We start from the raw sequence: 16,676 nt of genomic DNA, 5'->3' as shown, positions 1-16,676 counted from the left end.
AACAATCTTATAATAATTACTTGCATTTTATGACGATAGAGGAGTCCTTTTTTCAGGGCATGCAAGTATAGATCCTAGGCAAAGCACAAGTTCATAGTTGCTACATGTATTTAGTGAAAGATATTTCTACAGCCAGGTAACTTAAATTTGATAATTTAGTTTGATTTCATTGCTTTCATTGATGTTATGTGGATATTTGTTTTAAGTGAACAATAAGTTTAGTTAGATTTGTAAACAATTTTAAACAAAGGCCACTATTAATACAGAAATAGTGAATAATAACTTTTGTTCATATTAATTAGTTGGCCAAAGTTTGAAAGATAAAACAAAAACATCAGAGCAATTTGAGCCGCGCCATGACAAAACCAACATAATGGATCCAGACCAGCCTGCGCATCCGCGCAGTCTCATCAGGATCCATGCTGTTCGCTATCAGTTTCTCTACTTGTTATAGGGTTTGTAAGTGAACAGCATGGATCCTGATCAGACTGCACGGATGCGCAGGCTGGTCTGGATCCATGCTGGTCGCAAACCCATTATGTTGGTTTTGTCATGACGCGGCTCATTTCTCATCTCCTCTCACACATGGTCTAGAACTGTGCAAACACTTTTTTGTATTCCTTTCATCAACATAAAAATATTACTGAAAACATATAATATTTGAATGTTTATTTTAATTCCCAAGGATAAATGTCCACGAGGATAAAGCATTAATAACAAGTGTTCAACCTATAACAAAACAATTTTTTTATGTTTGTACATTTGTAACTTGTTAGTTCTTGTTTTTCAAGATCATAAGTTCCCTTTATGATTTATAAGAAAGTAAAGTACTGTGAACTACATGTATTTTTATGTATGAAAATATAGAGTGATGTCCCTTTTAAGATAAAAGTTATGTTATTAGTGGGTGGATTATGCCAGTACATACACATAGTTGCTTGCATGCTCAACATTTCATCAGATATTTTGTGTATGTAACTTTGTGTGTGACAATGAATGTCCCTACATATGTTTATTAAACTAATCTTTTAATCTATGAAGTAAAGTATAAAAATAAATATATTTTTACACAAATGTTTTGTTTTTGTTTTCTGTACATTCCATAAATTTTATTTAGTGAATGTTTCCTTTTCATTAAAGCTTCAAATGGCATTTACATGTACAATTATTAATTTCTTATTAAATCATTTAACTGACAATTTCAGCCCTTCTGGCATTTTACTCCACAAGCCAATGGGTCCATTTATTTGAATATCAATTATGTTATGTTCCATTTTGAAGTAAAACCTACACTTTTAACATGTACTGCCATTGGTGAAGTGAATTTTTGAGTGAGTGACCAACCATGCATTATTTCATGCAGCATATGTTGGCACACAAGTAAAAACCTAAAATAAGCAAGGAAAACTTTCTCATATGTATCAAATAAAGATCATATTGCTAACAAGACTTATAAACCTTGTATAAACTCAGTTATTATCTATTTGACAAAGTGCCCTCCGAGGCACTAATGTTGCACTCAACACAGATGTCCTTCACCACATTTGTTATTAGAGTAAAGCTCCATATTTTTTTAATATGCCTATAAATGAAGCAACACGTACATATATATGGTTTTGAATAACAAAATGATGTTTATTTATAATCCAAATTTTATTGCATTATTTTGATAAAGGAAAATCTTTGTGACAAAAATAAAGTAGATACACTAATGTTACTTAATAATGTTTTAATTACAGATTATTTTTTTGTAATAAAATTTATTGTTGGGCAGTGAATTCATTAGAAACCCTAACTGAATTTATACCATAAAATATATTGGCATTTAATCTACATCTAGGTTCAGAAAAAATCTCATTAATCTAAATGGTAAATGGTTTGATAATTACTTAAAGACTGTATATTAATATGTACATATATCATTCATTTTGCAGGAAGTAAATGTTTCATTGTACAAAATGAACTCAGAAAGTTCAGTTACTCTATCAGTTGACAAAATATATTTGAAGGGTGAATTGTTACAGTTTTCAGAACCAAATAATCAACAGTTTGTTAACTATCCAACCATGGTCCTCTTTCTCCCTCTCATCCTCACTTCTTCAAGTTTACTGATCACATCTGGTGCTTCTTTCTTGTTTTCATGTTTATATGCATCTAATACGATCTCAAACACCTGTTCTGTGTTTGGGTGTGTACTGAGCAAAGCACGTTCAAACACATACAAGTCAACTCCTTTATCTTCTGGTAGACCTTCCAAAAAACTCAATCCAAAGTCAATTAACACAATATCTAAATTGTCTGGATTTCCACTTAGTAACATATTGGATGTTGTAAGATCTCCATGAATAACCTTCCCACGATGCATCCTGCCTAATATCTGTCCTATTTTTGTAGCTAGTGGTGTAAGTTTTTCTACAGCATCGTCTGGTGACGTGGACTGAATATGTATGATGTAATCTCTAACAGTTTGACTATTTGTTATCTCTTCCATATAAAATGTACTTGTGTTTGTATCCACAAAGTATAAAACTGGCACTCTTATTCCTGCAAATACAATTAGGATTATTTTAAAATACTATTGTGCTTTAACTTTAGTTCTGAATAATGTAAAGAATGCAGTTGAGTTATATATAATTGTACACATGAAGCTGTAATCTGTGATACTAAGGGATAACCTGTAGTCTGTCAAAAAATAGAGACAAACAAGAGCATTTTTGGTAAAAACAAAACCCAGATTCTTGTCACAGTCAGTAACACATTTTTCCAAAAAGGTTCACACAGTTATGGAAGGAAAGATCACTAAAGAATATTGTAAACACAGTTTGATATCATAAATTGACAGTCAAGACATTTTGTTACTGTAGAAAAATGTATGTTTGCATGCCATTTATATTTGATAAAATTAGAAATTGTACTACCTATCAATAAAAGTTAATCAATTCAAAAAAAGATACATGGAAGACCATAAACTTAAACCAAGTGACCCCAAACTCCATCAAAAAAGAGAGAATCAACCAAGGTATGTTCCTTCCAAATCATAAGACAATGGTAATAAAATAAAGAATGTATAAGCAAAAGTGTTAAAATCTCTTGTTTAGCATACGTGACCTTGACCTTGCAGTGATTTTTCTCACTTAATTGGGAAGAGGCCTTAGCCACTTGATTTTGGGAAAAAATATTGCTAAAATTGCTAAACTGGGAAGTAAAAAAGCAGGTTTAAGTTCAGATTTTTGGGAAAACTGCATCATTTTAAAGAAAATTCCATTGGGAAGAGGCCTTTTATCGCAGTCTGTTATATAAGCAGGAAAATCACTGCCTTGTGACTCCCAAATCTGGACCAACAAAGTTATGTTCCTTCTAAATATTTAGTACATCAGTCACTAAATAAAGGTTGTACGAGAAACTGGAAAACACTAATTTTAGCATCCTTGAGTATAATTTTTTTTTACCTTATCTGTGTACAAAAAAATATGCATATAACGGTCATAAAATATCTATACTTATGACTTAGATAAAAGAGCAGTTTTAATGAGACCACTACGGTGGCATAGAGGGAACATCAGAAAGATTTTATCATTTGCGCACGCGATAGCTACTCCGTGCCCACTTGATTGTAACTATATGCGCATGTGCGCAGGCAATACATACTATATAAGCACGCGATAGCTACTATGTGCTCACATAACAGCTACTATTACAGGATACTAGCCCCTACATTAGTTAATCATAACATGCACATGTGTATTGTATGCTACATGTATCGCATGCAAAGTAGTACAGTAGCTATCACGTGCGCACGTGGTAGATAAAATAATTCTGATGTCCCCTTCGTGCAAACAGAGACCACCCTTTATTTATGATAATTATTATTAAGAACAAAGATTGAGTTTAACATGATAAGATTGTTACCCAAATTTCTACATTTGTTCATTGCACGTATTTCTCCTTTTAATCTTTGCAAAGTCAACGATTTGTCTAGTGACGGATGCCTGTACGCTTTTGAGAACCTTTCTTTACTAATGCAACATTTGTCATAAAACTTTTCCTTGTAGACTTTAGCCTCCGCTCCTTGTTTCAAAAATTGTTTGTTGTCAAAATCGTGTGTGCTCATGGGCGCCGCCATTTTGTTTTCTATACAGGGACCAGCAGACTTTAAAGAAAATACTGAAAGACAAATTATCAGGAGATACGTAGATTATATTATAAAATTATAAATTTAAAGGAACAGAGACTTTTTATGTTGGCTTATATTAATCTTCACTTCTGAATTGAATATATTTTAAACAGATATTTTTCAATAATAACTTGTCCCTTCATTTTTGTCCAGGGTTATCGTTCTTCTCAAAATGGCAGCCTCCATGATCGGACGACTGTCGAAGCACTTGACAAAAATAGAGGGCTGTTGTTTAAAAACTCAAGTTCGGACCTCTTTTTTAACAAACGACGTTTTCAGAAGTAATGAACCGTCTTATGATACTCAAAAATCATGGAAACAGAGAAAGGAAGGTATATTATTCATTGATATGTTGACCTTAGAAAGTCAATCGTCCCCAAGGCAAAACGTACCATTTTACAAAAATCAAATTGCAAAGTATGATAATATTTAAATTGTGCAAACAGAAATGAGTAGGAATATGGAAATGTCAGACCAATCACATATACTGCAAACCAGACACTTGTCCACAGATTTGAAGCTATAATAAAATTTTTATACATTGATGATTGATCAAATCTGCTAATTTATCCTTCATTGAAAGTCTTCGCATTTTCCGATCAAAGTAAAACTGTTAAAAAAAGAAAATGCAAAATCTTTCAATGAAGGACTAATTTCTGACGAGAAGTCCGGACACTTTATACCGAAGTTTGGGCCATAGCCTGTTGGTACAATCACAGAGTGATATAAAATAGAGAGGAAGCAATGACATCATACACTAAAATCTGTATCAGCCATTTACTATCTCAGCAAAATGTTATTAAATATGTTAAAAATATGTTGTTCTTGTAAAAAATCTGGAAACAAAGTGATCCCTCGGAAGCATTAATTAATCGCAACAAAATTACATGAAATTTGCAGACTCCGTCTGATTGAGTCTGTACATGAGGGATAATGAATAAGTGCAACATCCTTCATGCCCCCTAGCACTGGCTTAAGCGGTACTCAAATCTCAACACTTAGTAGTGCTGGCATCAAGGATCCTGAAAGACCAGAAAAATATAATAACACTGAAGTGAAGTACAGGGCAACTTTTTACAGCTGCCACACAGCACTTGACACCTGCTGTTGTGAAGTAATATGAAATTAGGCAAAGCCTATGAACGGGGAAGTCGTTAAAAAATTCCTTTCATTCTTTCCGTTTTAAAATTGTCATTCGGTATTACATGCACCGCTTCCGTTTTCACTCGGAACACTCGACGTTTATTATTGATCCGAAAAGTTGAGATTTGTTCCGTTATCGGAATACCCCGCCTTTTATCATTGAGTTACATTGTAAATGGCGGCGCCCGACTAGAACTGACACTGAAAATTTCATTGATAGGTATAGAATTCTATATATTTTTTTAATTGTTTTTTATTTGATTTTCTTTTAAATATACACGTGTAGTCTATAGCCGGGCAAGCCAAAGCCCGGACCCGCTTCGCGGGCCCGGTCTTTGACTTCCCCGTATAAAATCTGCAAACAAAGTGAACCCACTTTACCAAGTGCTGATTAAGCATTGTTCTCAGGGGATGCACAGTCCAATAGTTATCATAGTACTATTACATGTACTATGTAGCCTATAAACATGAGAATACGAAAATGTTGCTGCTGAGAGTGATAATGGATCTGGTCTTTCAGGGGGAAAAAAGCTGGCTACCTTAAAAAGGATAGTCCTGGCTTGATATAGGGGGAATCATGGACTACTCCAGAATTAAGAATATTTCGGGGTTTTCCGTCTTTTTTAATCTGGGGCTACAAACAAAGTACAGATTTCGAAAATATGTTCAACAGGTTGACTCATTTAGTTTGAAACTTTGACAAGAAACAAGAGACGGGTTTTGACATTTCGAGAACTAGATTAAAAGTTCAGTTTTTTAAGTAATGAAAAATAAAAATAGAAAAGATCTATATATATATATATATAGAAAAGTTATCTTCCTTTAAATTTGATTGTCTACTTTCTAAAAAGATCTGTTGAAGAAAATATCATTTTTTTATATTTCAGAGATAGAGAAGGCAGGTCAAAATCAAGATATGGTTGTGAATATTGGATTGGTTTCAAACGTCAAAACAAATAGAGTATCAAGGAAGTTTATGCGACAACTAAAAACAGAAAGAAACCTTGAGGAGTTAGAGAGGAAATCAAGATTAAATCAGTGTAAGCACCAAACCTTAGTCCTTAGCTCCTACCATAGATCTTCAATTTAAATGTGGTGCTTTCTTGTTTCAGTAATACATTAATCACTTCTGAGGGTTGTCTTTCAGATACACTTGTCCTGTCAAATAATTGTACTGATTCAGCTTCATTCGTAGCCAATGTAAGGCAATGTTTGATGCTCATGATTTTATTTTGAGGTTCTTTTGTAGAATCCATTACATACATGCCATATCCCCCCGGGGGACAAAACCCCCGATTTTCAACAGTGTCTCCAGATCTCCTGCCTTGGAATCAAAATCCCCCGATTGGTTGTGGAAGCCACATAATGACTAGTTTGATATTGTATATAAAAGTTTGCTTACAGACTCTGAAGTTTGTTATTTATCTGTTACAGTAATTAGAGTGTATACACATACTTTAGCTTGACTATTGAAAGTATAGGGGGAGCTATTGAACTCACCCAGGCACCCGTGTCCGTGTCAGCATCACACTTTGACTAAGTTTTTGCATGCAAGTTAGTATCTCCAACACTATTTAAGGGAATGGGTTGAAACTTCATACACTTTTCTTGAGAGCATAACAGGAGGTGACTGACCAAGGCCCATAACTGTAATGTGGATTTTGACATAATTTTGGCCCTTTTTGAACTCAGAACTTAGAGAATTCCAAATTTTCCGGGTTTTTATTTTGCTATCAAGCGCTCGAAAAGGCATTCATACTGTCCTATTGACAGCTGTTGTTAAAACTGATGTTCAGGCTTAATAATCTCTTGTCAGTTTTTAGGTCATATTCTTTCTTGGAGAATCTTCTACAAATGAATTCTAATGCTCTGCAATAATGTTCTTTGTGAAGTTTTAGTTGATCAGACCAAACTGTGAAAGATACTTATCTTATGGAAGATAAGTAATACCCTCTCTTGATAAAGATATTGAATATTTAATGAATTGTATTTATTTAAAGTGGAAGTACCAATTAAAAAGGTGACAGAGGAAGACTTTGAAGGTCAAGGACAACAAAGAATTCATACACTCACAGCTCATTATGGAATATTTAAAGACTTATTTGGAAATGCATACTTTTACCCAAGTTTAGATCTTCATGTAGGATATCCAATAGATGGGGAAGAAAGTATGGTGAACCCAGTGTTTTATGGAAATAAATTTCCTCCTGAGGAGGTAGGTTTGCCAGATTTTAGAATTTCTTTTGAAATAATATTCTATTTATCAAAAATAGCAATGATTTACAGTTAAGAAGTTACATTTTTAGCTTGTTACTATACAAAGTATTTGGAGAGCTTTCCTACTCGCCCCGGCATCCGCGTCCAGATTTCAGATTAAAGTTTTTTGTTTTTATTTTTCACTTAAACTTTATATCTTAAGGTATCAACTTCAAACTTCAAATATATGTTCGTTATCAGCAACCACATCTTATGTGAGAAGGTTCATAACTCTAGCACCAATATTTTCAGATTTATCTCCCCTTGAACTTAGAATTTTCCTTAAAAATATTATTTTTTACTGTAACTTCTTTATTCCTCAAGGGATCAACTTAATACTTCAAATATTTGCTCCTTATCATCAACCACATCTTATGTGACAAGGTTCATAACTCTAGCACCAATATTTTAAGATTTATCTCCCCTTGAACTTAGAATTTTCCTTAAAAAATATTATTTTTTTAACTGATTTCTTAAGGGATCAAATTTATACTTCAAATATACATGTATGTTCCTTATCATCAGCCACATTTTATGTGACCATAACTCAAGCACCAATATTTTTAGATTGATTTCTCCTTGAACTTAGAATTTTCCTTAAAAAAAAGAATATTTTTGACTGTAACTTCTTTATTTCTTAAGGGATCAACTTAATACTTCAAATATATTTTTCTTATCATTAACCACATTTTATGTGACAAGGTTTATAACTCTAGTACCAATATTGCAAGAATTATCTCCCCATTAACTCTTGAAGCAATATTTTCAGTTTTATCTCCCTTTGAACTTAGAATTTTCTTTAAGAAATTTTATAACTTCTTTACTTTTTAAGGTATCTACTTCAAACATATATTTCTTATCATTACACACATGTTGTCTGACAAGGTCCATAACTCTAATGTGACTATTTCAAGAATTTCCCCCCCTTGAAATTTATGTTAACAACTATAATTTCATGTCATAAGAAGAAATATATTTATATCATATCTGAGTTTTCTTTAATAGTTTTGTCTTCCTTACTGCGTCCAGTATTTAATTAGTTGAGCTTCGCTGTCTCCTGTGACAGCTCTTGTTGGTATTGTACTTATTCTGTTTAATAATGCACTTGACATCCCTTACTGGTTGATAGGGGAATATTGTGAAATGTGTTAGAATTGTATATAATGACACAAATGCCACCATGCCGTATTGTTATTACACAAGTGTAATATTGATTTTATTAAATGGCTTTATTACTCACCTGCATCGTGGTTTATACGATAAACAAAGTTATTTTGTTTTAAAAGTTAAACAACATCAGTTATCGGCATCAAATATTCTTATGCAGTTGAAGTTTTAAGAGAATATTAACATTATGTTATATATTTTGGTATAGGTTAGCCAACAGCCGCACTTTGAATTTAAAGCCGAGCCAGGTAAATTTTACACATTGTGTATGACGGCACCGGACAGCCATCTCACTAACAATCATCAGGAGTATCTACACTGGATGGTGTAAGTTTTTCAAATATATTCACATTTTTGTTATTAGTAACACATAGAACAGCTTTGAATATTCTTAAATGGACTTGTGGATCCTTAAATTTGGACAAAACCAACCAACATTTTTAGAGATTTCAAAATATCTATTGACTGTATAAAGAATGGTACAGATAATGATCAGATTGCATGGATATGCCGGCTGAGATCCTGGTCGGCACTAGTTACATGGGATAAACCTATTACAGCTAGCAGACTATTAAAGAGTTTTGAATTTGTTTATTTGTATGGTTTTATATTAATATTGTACAGTGTATGTTACTTATTGAGATTTTTCTAAGAGTACCTTAGATACCCTGTCATACATAATTTCAAGCATAAGTTGGGACATTTTAGAAGCACTGAACCTTCTATACATTAAATAATTCTTTGGTTTCAATCTGGATTTAAATGCAAGGTCACAAGTACCTAACCTCACAGTTGCTCAGTCACAGTCATGTCTAGTTATCCCCCGCCAATGGAATCGGGAGGGGGATATAGTTTTGGCGTTGTCCGTCCGTCCGTCCTTCCGAGCAACTAAATAGGGTTAGGGGGCCATCTAACAGTAAACAGAACAAAAGAGAACAATAGAGTTCATTCCGTAACAATAGAATAAGGGGCCATGGCCCTCTATTAAACAAAAGAAAATAACAAAAGAAATGGCCCTTTAGTCCATTTAAGTGGCATGTCCGTCCATCCGTCCGTCCGAATTTCGTTTCCGGAGTAGTTCTCTGCAACTACTGGCTGGAATTCAACGAAACTTTATGGAAATCATCATTATCAAGAGAAGATGGGCATTTGTCGGCTTGTTCCGGTCCGACCCTTTAACTCAGAGTTATGGCCCTTGATTAGTTATGTAGTATGCATATAGAGTAAAAATCGTTTCCGGAGTAGTTCTCTGCAACTACTGGCTGGAATTCAACGAAACTTTATGGGAATCATCAATATCAAGAGGAGATGCGCATATTGTCGGCTTGTTCCGGTCAGACACTTTAACTCAGAGTTATGGCCCTTGATTAGTTATGTAGTATGCATATAGAGTAAAAATCGTTTCCGCACTACTTCTCTGCAACTACTGGCTGGAATTCAACGAAACTTTATGGGAATCATCAGTTGTTGTGTTAATAATAACCAGTACTCGGCGGGGGATATAAATTCAAAGAATTTGCTTGTTAACATATAACTGTTGATATTATATGGGACCTTGTTAGCAATGAGCATTGTTGGCAACAAAAGTGGAGGTTTCAGGTTCTTTAAACATCTTTTGTTTAACCTTGTGATAAATCATTGTAACCATGTACATATCTCATATTCTCTCAAGTTGTATCATGAAAATTGTATAGACTGGTTTATTTTATTTATGAGCACTGGGGCATATTCATCATGTAAATGATTGTATATACTATACCATTCAGTGCAAATCATTTTGTGATGATAAATCATTTGGCACATATATATTTCATTGAAAGCCTTTAATATTTTAAGCTCATATGAGATAACTTCATGTACTAACTAGGTATTCTTAAATTAATAACATTTTTCAGAAACCATATTAATTCACACTTATCATGCTAAATATCTTAAATGAACTTGGCCATCTTTCAATCATGACAAAACCATTTATCATTTTACAGGAAAATTTCATTTTTACATTACTTTTTACTCTACAGGTGTAACATACCAGGTGAGTCAGTGGACAAAGGGGAGACAATCTGCAATTATTTACCTATATTCCCCGTACATGGCACTGGTCACCATAGATATGTGTTCATTCTTTATCAACATGATAAACCAGTTGATTTCTCATCTCAAGTACAAATCTCAGACAGGTAATTGTTATACCGGGAAGTTAGAAGTTTAAATTTTAATGACCATTGGTCATTTTAGCGGTAGGTAGGAGAGATAGAAAATTCCACTTGTCCACTTATAATTACGAGTAGAATCTAAGAGAACTCAATGCAGGACAAGAAGAAAAATGTTGCCTGCACATTGGATTTAGAAGCTACTCATCCTGCAGGACGAGTGATTCTGAAAATATTTCATGATGCCTGGGTAGCAGCTAAGCTTATATTCCTCACAGATTTAGATCCTTAAATTATGAGGTAAATATCATTGACATTTAAGCTTGATTTTGATGAAACGTTTGAGGTCAATTAAAGCAGTTTAGTCAGCTTCCTGGACTAAACAGTACACATGCAGTATGAGTTATTCGTGGCCCAAGTAGGGCTCAAACACACAGTTTCAGTGTTAAGAGACAGAAACCTTAACCACTATGCCATTCCAGGTTTTATTTTACAAAGTACACTTTACACTTGTTGCTTAGTACTGGTTGGTGTCAGGTCCCGATTCGAGAGTGTTTCAATTAGCTTATAGCTTCCAACACTATCGAACTAAAACATGTAAAATAGATAAGTATAAACAAAACTGATGAGTATTTCATATTTTTTTTGTTTAAAGCAATTTATTGAACATTGAGTTGTTAGCTATTAAATCTCAGAGTATACGAGGGTTGTTCAAAAAGTAATAGGACTGCGAGTCTTGCATATTCATATTTCATCCAATTTAGAATATCATCATATGTATAAGGATCGTAAAATGTTTTCTACAATTTATGCAAAAGTTTATTAATTTATTGTGATGAACGCGCGTTTCCTGTGATATTGAATAACCATGGTAACACGCACCCGGCGCAACACATACAAATAGTTATTGAACCTAAGTTGTACTTCTGATTTATTTATAATATACACTTTATTTGTCCATATATTCCACGAACACATTTATTTATATTTAAGTGACATTATATTTAAATTTGACTTCATTCGGGCAAGAGATGGCATAATGATTTAGTTTTGAATAGCTGTGGTTTATGCGTTTAATGTAGAAATACGGCACTCGGTAACAAACAGAAATTCGTGCAATCGTTAAATTGTGCCAACAAATTGGCAATATTCTTCCAGATACATACAAAATCATAAAATTAAGAAAGGAAAATTATCCTGCCATCAGGACACTCGTTTTCAGCTGGTACAATCAATTTAATAACGGCGAATACAAAATCTCTCACAGGAATGTGTGAGGATGAAAATGGAAAATTGACATGACGTTAGTGACGTCAATTGCAAAAGCACTGTTAATGGATCAATGGTAAACGGTACGCGGACTGTCCGGTATTTTTTTATGTCTGCTTCGGGTCTACTTATTTAGTTCTCATCAAAGGATTGTTTATAAGACGTTTCTATCAAACATTATTTTATTGCATCTCATTAGATATACTTGGTTATTATAATGATTAACGGTTTTAATAAATAGTAGTAGAATTTACCCAAATTTTGTTAAAATAAATGATACTTATCAATTGATGAATAGTGTTTTTTTACTGTATAATATCATATTGTTTAAAAACGTACAATGACATACATGTGAAAATTAATAATAAAAATCGGTTTTGCTTTAGCATAAGTCCATGCTTGTTGCGTTCCAAGTTTACTCAAATATTTGAGAAAAGTGGAGAATGGCCGGCTATCGGGCATTTTTCTTGGAGAATTGAACGAAATTCTGATCGCTTTCTTTCTCGCTTAATCTCTACTTATGGAACGTGATCATGGTCGCACGATTCAAACACCTAGAGCTTAGGGAGAATACTTTCAGGATGGATGACACTTGTTATATTTTGTATTTTGTTAACGACATCATGAACGTCATTTATTGTATTGTCAGCGTGCGCCGGGTTTCGTACCCCTTGTCATTTGAAAATTTCGCAGAATTGTTATTTGTTAATATTTTGTCATGATTTTTTCACTGTATAAAGAGAACATGTTCCGATATTTGTTTCTTGTAAAATTATGTACGTAAAGTAAAAACTGTAAACAGTAGAGCTCCAGTCCTATTACTTTTTGAACAACCCTCGTACATCTTTACAAATATCTGTCATATATTTTCAGTACTTCATTAGAAGAGAGAACATTCAAGACATTAAAATTTTACAGAAATAACCAGGAACATATAACTCCTGTTGGAATTTGTTTCTTCCAAGCAGAGTGGGATGAATCTGTTCGGAATGTGTTTCATAATGTTTTAGGTAAATTATTTGCATTTATACCAAGAAGTTTTATATTATTGTATTTTATTATCTTTTGCTAAATCGGAGGATTAAGCATAATTCACTTCCACGTTTAATAAGGGCCTTGCCTTCTCAGAGATGTAATGGTGTTACATATCGGAAACAGTGTTTTTTTTGTTTTTTTTGGTTGGGTTTTTTTATGTCACACCAACACAGTATAGGTCATATGGTGGCTTCCCAGCTTTATTGGTGGAGGAAGACCTCAGGTGAGTATTTCAGGCATGAACTGGCACCTGAGTAGAACCACAGACATTCTGTAAGCTAGCTGGATAGCTTCCTCACATGAAAGAATCCAAAGTCCCTAACGGGATTCGAACCCACAGCAGAGGGGCAAATGGTTCGAAGTCAACAACCTCAACCACTAAGCCATGGACACCCCAAGCTATGTTGTTAATTTTGATTCTTTGTTGCCTAGCATGGTGTTAAATCAAGCAACAAAGCATTTAGAATGTTATAAACACATTTTTAGGTAATGATAACTGAAAACCAAACATGGTATTACATTTGTAAAATTCAAAGCACTTATAATTTTGGCTCTTTCCTAGCAAACCAATATTATACCACCACCTCTAATACAGTTTTTTTCCCTTTATACCTAAGGATGTCACAAAGTCTGTATTATATACATATGTTTAATCCATTAAAAAAAACTGAAAAGCCCTTTCTAGTGAAAGATAACTTGCTCTTTAACAAAATTAGGGAGTTAAAGTCTTTATTTTTTACCTAAATGCCACCCAATTTAAAGCTATGAGTCCTGATGTATAATGACTTTGACGCTTGATTTATAAAGGAAATTAATTTCATGCTTTTTGTTATGGACACATGGGGCGGAGTGGTGTTGAGTTTTCATTTGTGGTCATTAACTTCAATACTAACAGCCCTTTTACTTTGTAATTTTATATGTGGATGCATTTTAGTGGGTTTTAAGTGACACATCCATTTTCAGGTCAAAAGATCACTGGTATCTGTTATAGCAAAACATAAACTTTGTTGTTCAAGCCCAGTTTAATATTTAGCACTTAGAAAAATGGAGTGGCCTGCTCCACAACAGCTCTTGTTAACTTGTTTGCGATGAAAATATATAGGCATATCTAATTTTTAGCTCAACTATTCGATAAGAATAAGTAGAGCTATTGAAGTCACCCGAGCGTCTGCGTCCGCGTCCGCGTCGGCGTAACCACTTATGTAAAGTTTTTGTAATACCTCAAATATTTTCAAAGTCCATTGACATATGGCTTTGAAACTTTGCACACTTGTTCACCATCATGACCCCAATCTGTAGACAGAAGGAGGAAACTGTATCAAGCATTTTGACAGAATTATGCCCCTTTTTCGACTTAGAACATATGTTAAAGTTTTTGTAATACCTCAAATATTTTCAAAGTCCATTGATATATGGCTTTGAAACTTTGCACACTTGTTCACCATCATGACCCCAACCTGTGAACAGGAGGAGGTAACTGTATCAAGCATCTTGACAGAATTATGCCCCTTTTTCGACTTAGAATTGATGTACAAGTTTGAATACCATCTCAGATATTTTCATATTCTATTGACATCTGGCTTTGAAACAAGTTGAAATATTATACTCTTCTTTGAGAGCATAATAGGACTCTTTCCAAGGTCTATAACTGTAACATGGATTTAAAGAAAAATTTTGCCCTTTTGTAAACTTAGAAAATTTTACATTATCAAGGCTCTTTTACTATCAAGCACTAAGATAGTCGAGCGTTGCGACAGCTCTTGTTAGAATAAAAAATTCCTAACATCATTGATGTATAAATATTTTTCACAAATATTCGCAGATATGAATGAGCCAAGGTTTGAGTTTCTACCTCCAGCAGAAGTTGTACCAAAGCAGGAATTGTGGCCAATTAGGGAACCATTTAATGTGTAAGTTTCTGCAAATTAGCAGTACCTAGATCATATCATTCTAGCAATGAAGAAGCTTGTGTGTTTGCTTGTTTAAGGGCCTTTTTCCCAAAATTTTTAATTTTTTTTTAAATTTTGGGCCTTTTTATTACAAAAATTTTTTTGCCTTTACCAAAATTTTTATTTTTTTTTTTGGCAAAAACCGAAAAAAAATTTCTTTTGTTAAGTCAAATATACTTTGGCCATTTTTTATTTTTAAAAATTTTTTTCCCTTTTTAACCATTTTTAAGGTAAAAACCTTTTTGCTTTTTTAAAAACTTATAAATTTTATTTCCCTTTTTTAAAAAATAAAATTTTTAATTTTTTTTTGGGCCTTTAAAAAAATTTGTTTTTATTTTTCCATAAATTTTTTTTTTTGATTTTTTTGAAAGTTTTAAAAAATTTTTTTTACCGGGAAAATGCATTAAAAAAATATGTTCGTTCTGAAATGAATGGGTTAAAAGGCCTGTAGTGTGAAAATTTAATGAAACATTAATATTCAAGTTATCAAGGCATAAAGCAAAATTTATACTAAAATTAAATATCCTGATTGAGGGATCATCTTCTACAGATATAAACAAATATTTGATATCTAAAGTTTAATTTAAAGTTCAATTTTTTTTCCTTTCTTTTAAAGTTTTTTTTTTTTCATTCTTAAAAAGTTACTGTAGTAAATTATATTAATGAGTGATTGAAATAAAAATGAAGAAATTTTGTGACTTTGTGAATGGTACCTAGTCAAGAAAAATACAACATTAGGTTACACAAAATTGAAAAATAGCTAAATACAGGATTTTTCAAATATCTTACTTTCAACCATGTGGTTAGATGTTGAAGTGACATACTGCTTATTATTTTGCTGTTGAATTTAATTAGTAATATACATGTATATCAAAAGATTGATTGACAAATAATTGGTAATAAAAAATGTTTATGTTTATGATAGAGACTGCCCCACTCTTTTGAATGTTAACAACACATTCTGAACAATATTAATTGGAATTTCTGTTGATCAAATGGACAATTGACTATCTTTTTATATAGTAAAATGCATGTATTAAATTTAACGGCAAAATGTAAAGTTATTTTGAATTTTACCTGTTCACTGACCATGTACATTTGGTCCGAGATTTGGATGGGCATTATGTCAACTCAGGGATTATTTTTGGCTTATTTTATAGCCGATATTTGGTCATATTCCCAATTGAAAATAGTATATTATTTTCCCAATTCACAGGAAAAAAATCCCAATTGCAAGTTACAAAACAAAAATAATGAATAACAAATTCTAAAATCTTAAAAATAAGGGCTTCTTCACTGTTATGGTGTTTAAATGCTTAGGGATGCCATCCTAGACAGTGCTTTTTTGCATTCATTTGCATCACTGCAAAATTAAAGTCATGCATTTTTTCCAAATTTTAACAGAACATTGCTGAATTCCCAATTCCATGGGTATGGGTCATGTTCTTAAAAAACTGGGAAAAACCCTGCACTTAAAGTTATTTTTTGCTATCACAACTAAATATTATCTTTTTAAACCTTTTTAAAAAT

At 32.9% G+C, this 16,676-nt stretch overlaps 2 protein-coding genes across 2 annotated transcripts; one reads left to right on the top strand and one right to left on the bottom strand.

Moving 5' to 3' along the window:
• Positions 1 to 1,634: 1,634 nt before the first annotated feature.
• LOC132739837 (EKC/KEOPS complex subunit TP53RK-like) lies at positions 1,635 to 4,161 on the bottom strand. Its single transcript, XM_060727650.1, has 2 exons — positions 3,910 to 4,161; positions 1,635 to 2,544 (listed from the first exon to the last, which is right to left on the bottom strand). Exons 1-2 carry the CDS (start codon positions 4,121 to 4,123, stop codon positions 2,057 to 2,059), a joined length of 702 nt encoding a protein of 233 aa, XP_060583633.1. The 5' UTR covers positions 4,124 to 4,161; the 3' UTR covers positions 1,635 to 2,056.
• Positions 4,162 to 4,322: 161 nt separating this feature from the next.
• LOC132739836 (large ribosomal subunit protein mL38-like) lies at positions 4,323 to 15,158 on the top strand. The gene is made up of 7 exons (XM_060727649.1): positions 4,323 to 4,506; positions 6,205 to 6,357; positions 7,318 to 7,532; positions 8,949 to 9,067; positions 10,762 to 10,920; positions 13,036 to 13,172; positions 15,020 to 15,158. The coding sequence occupies exons 1-7, from the start codon at positions 4,347 to 4,349 to the stop codon at positions 15,109 to 15,111; spliced, it is 1,035 nt and encodes a 344-aa protein (XP_060583632.1). The 5' UTR covers positions 4,323 to 4,346; the 3' UTR covers positions 15,112 to 15,158.
• Positions 15,159 to 16,676: the final 1,518 nt, after the last annotated feature.

The sequence above is a fragment of the Ruditapes philippinarum genome, unplaced genomic scaffold (genome assembly GCF_026571515.1).
Source record: "Ruditapes philippinarum isolate M1 unplaced genomic scaffold, ASM2657151v2 ctg1401_1_1_1_1, whole genome shotgun sequence".
NCBI classification, from domain to species: domain Eukaryota; kingdom Metazoa; phylum Mollusca; class Bivalvia; order Venerida; family Veneridae; genus Ruditapes; species Ruditapes philippinarum.
This window is presented reverse-complemented; position numbering and strand designations above follow the sequence as displayed.

Bases quoted from the DNA above. Each gene is read 5' to 3' on its own strand.
- LOC132739836 (XM_060727649.1), top strand. From the start codon at position 4,347: ATGGCAGCCTCCATGATCGGACGACTGTCGAAGCACTTGACAAAAATA. The intron at 6,358-7,317 runs GTAAGCACCAAA...ATTTATTTAAAG, and splicing joins GAAATCAAGATTAAATCAGT to TGGAAGTACCAATTAAAAAG. The intron at 10,921-13,035 runs GTAATTGTTATA...ATATATTTTCAG, and splicing joins CAAGTACAAATCTCAGACAG to TACTTCATTAGAAGAGAGAA.
- LOC132739837 (XM_060727650.1), bottom strand. From the start codon at position 4,123: ATGGCGGCGCCCATGAGCACACACGATTTTGACAACAAACAATTTTTG. The intron at 2,545-3,909 runs GTAACAATCTTA...TTGTATTTGCAG, and splicing joins GAACAAATGTAGAAATTTGG to GAATAAGAGTGCCAGTTTTA.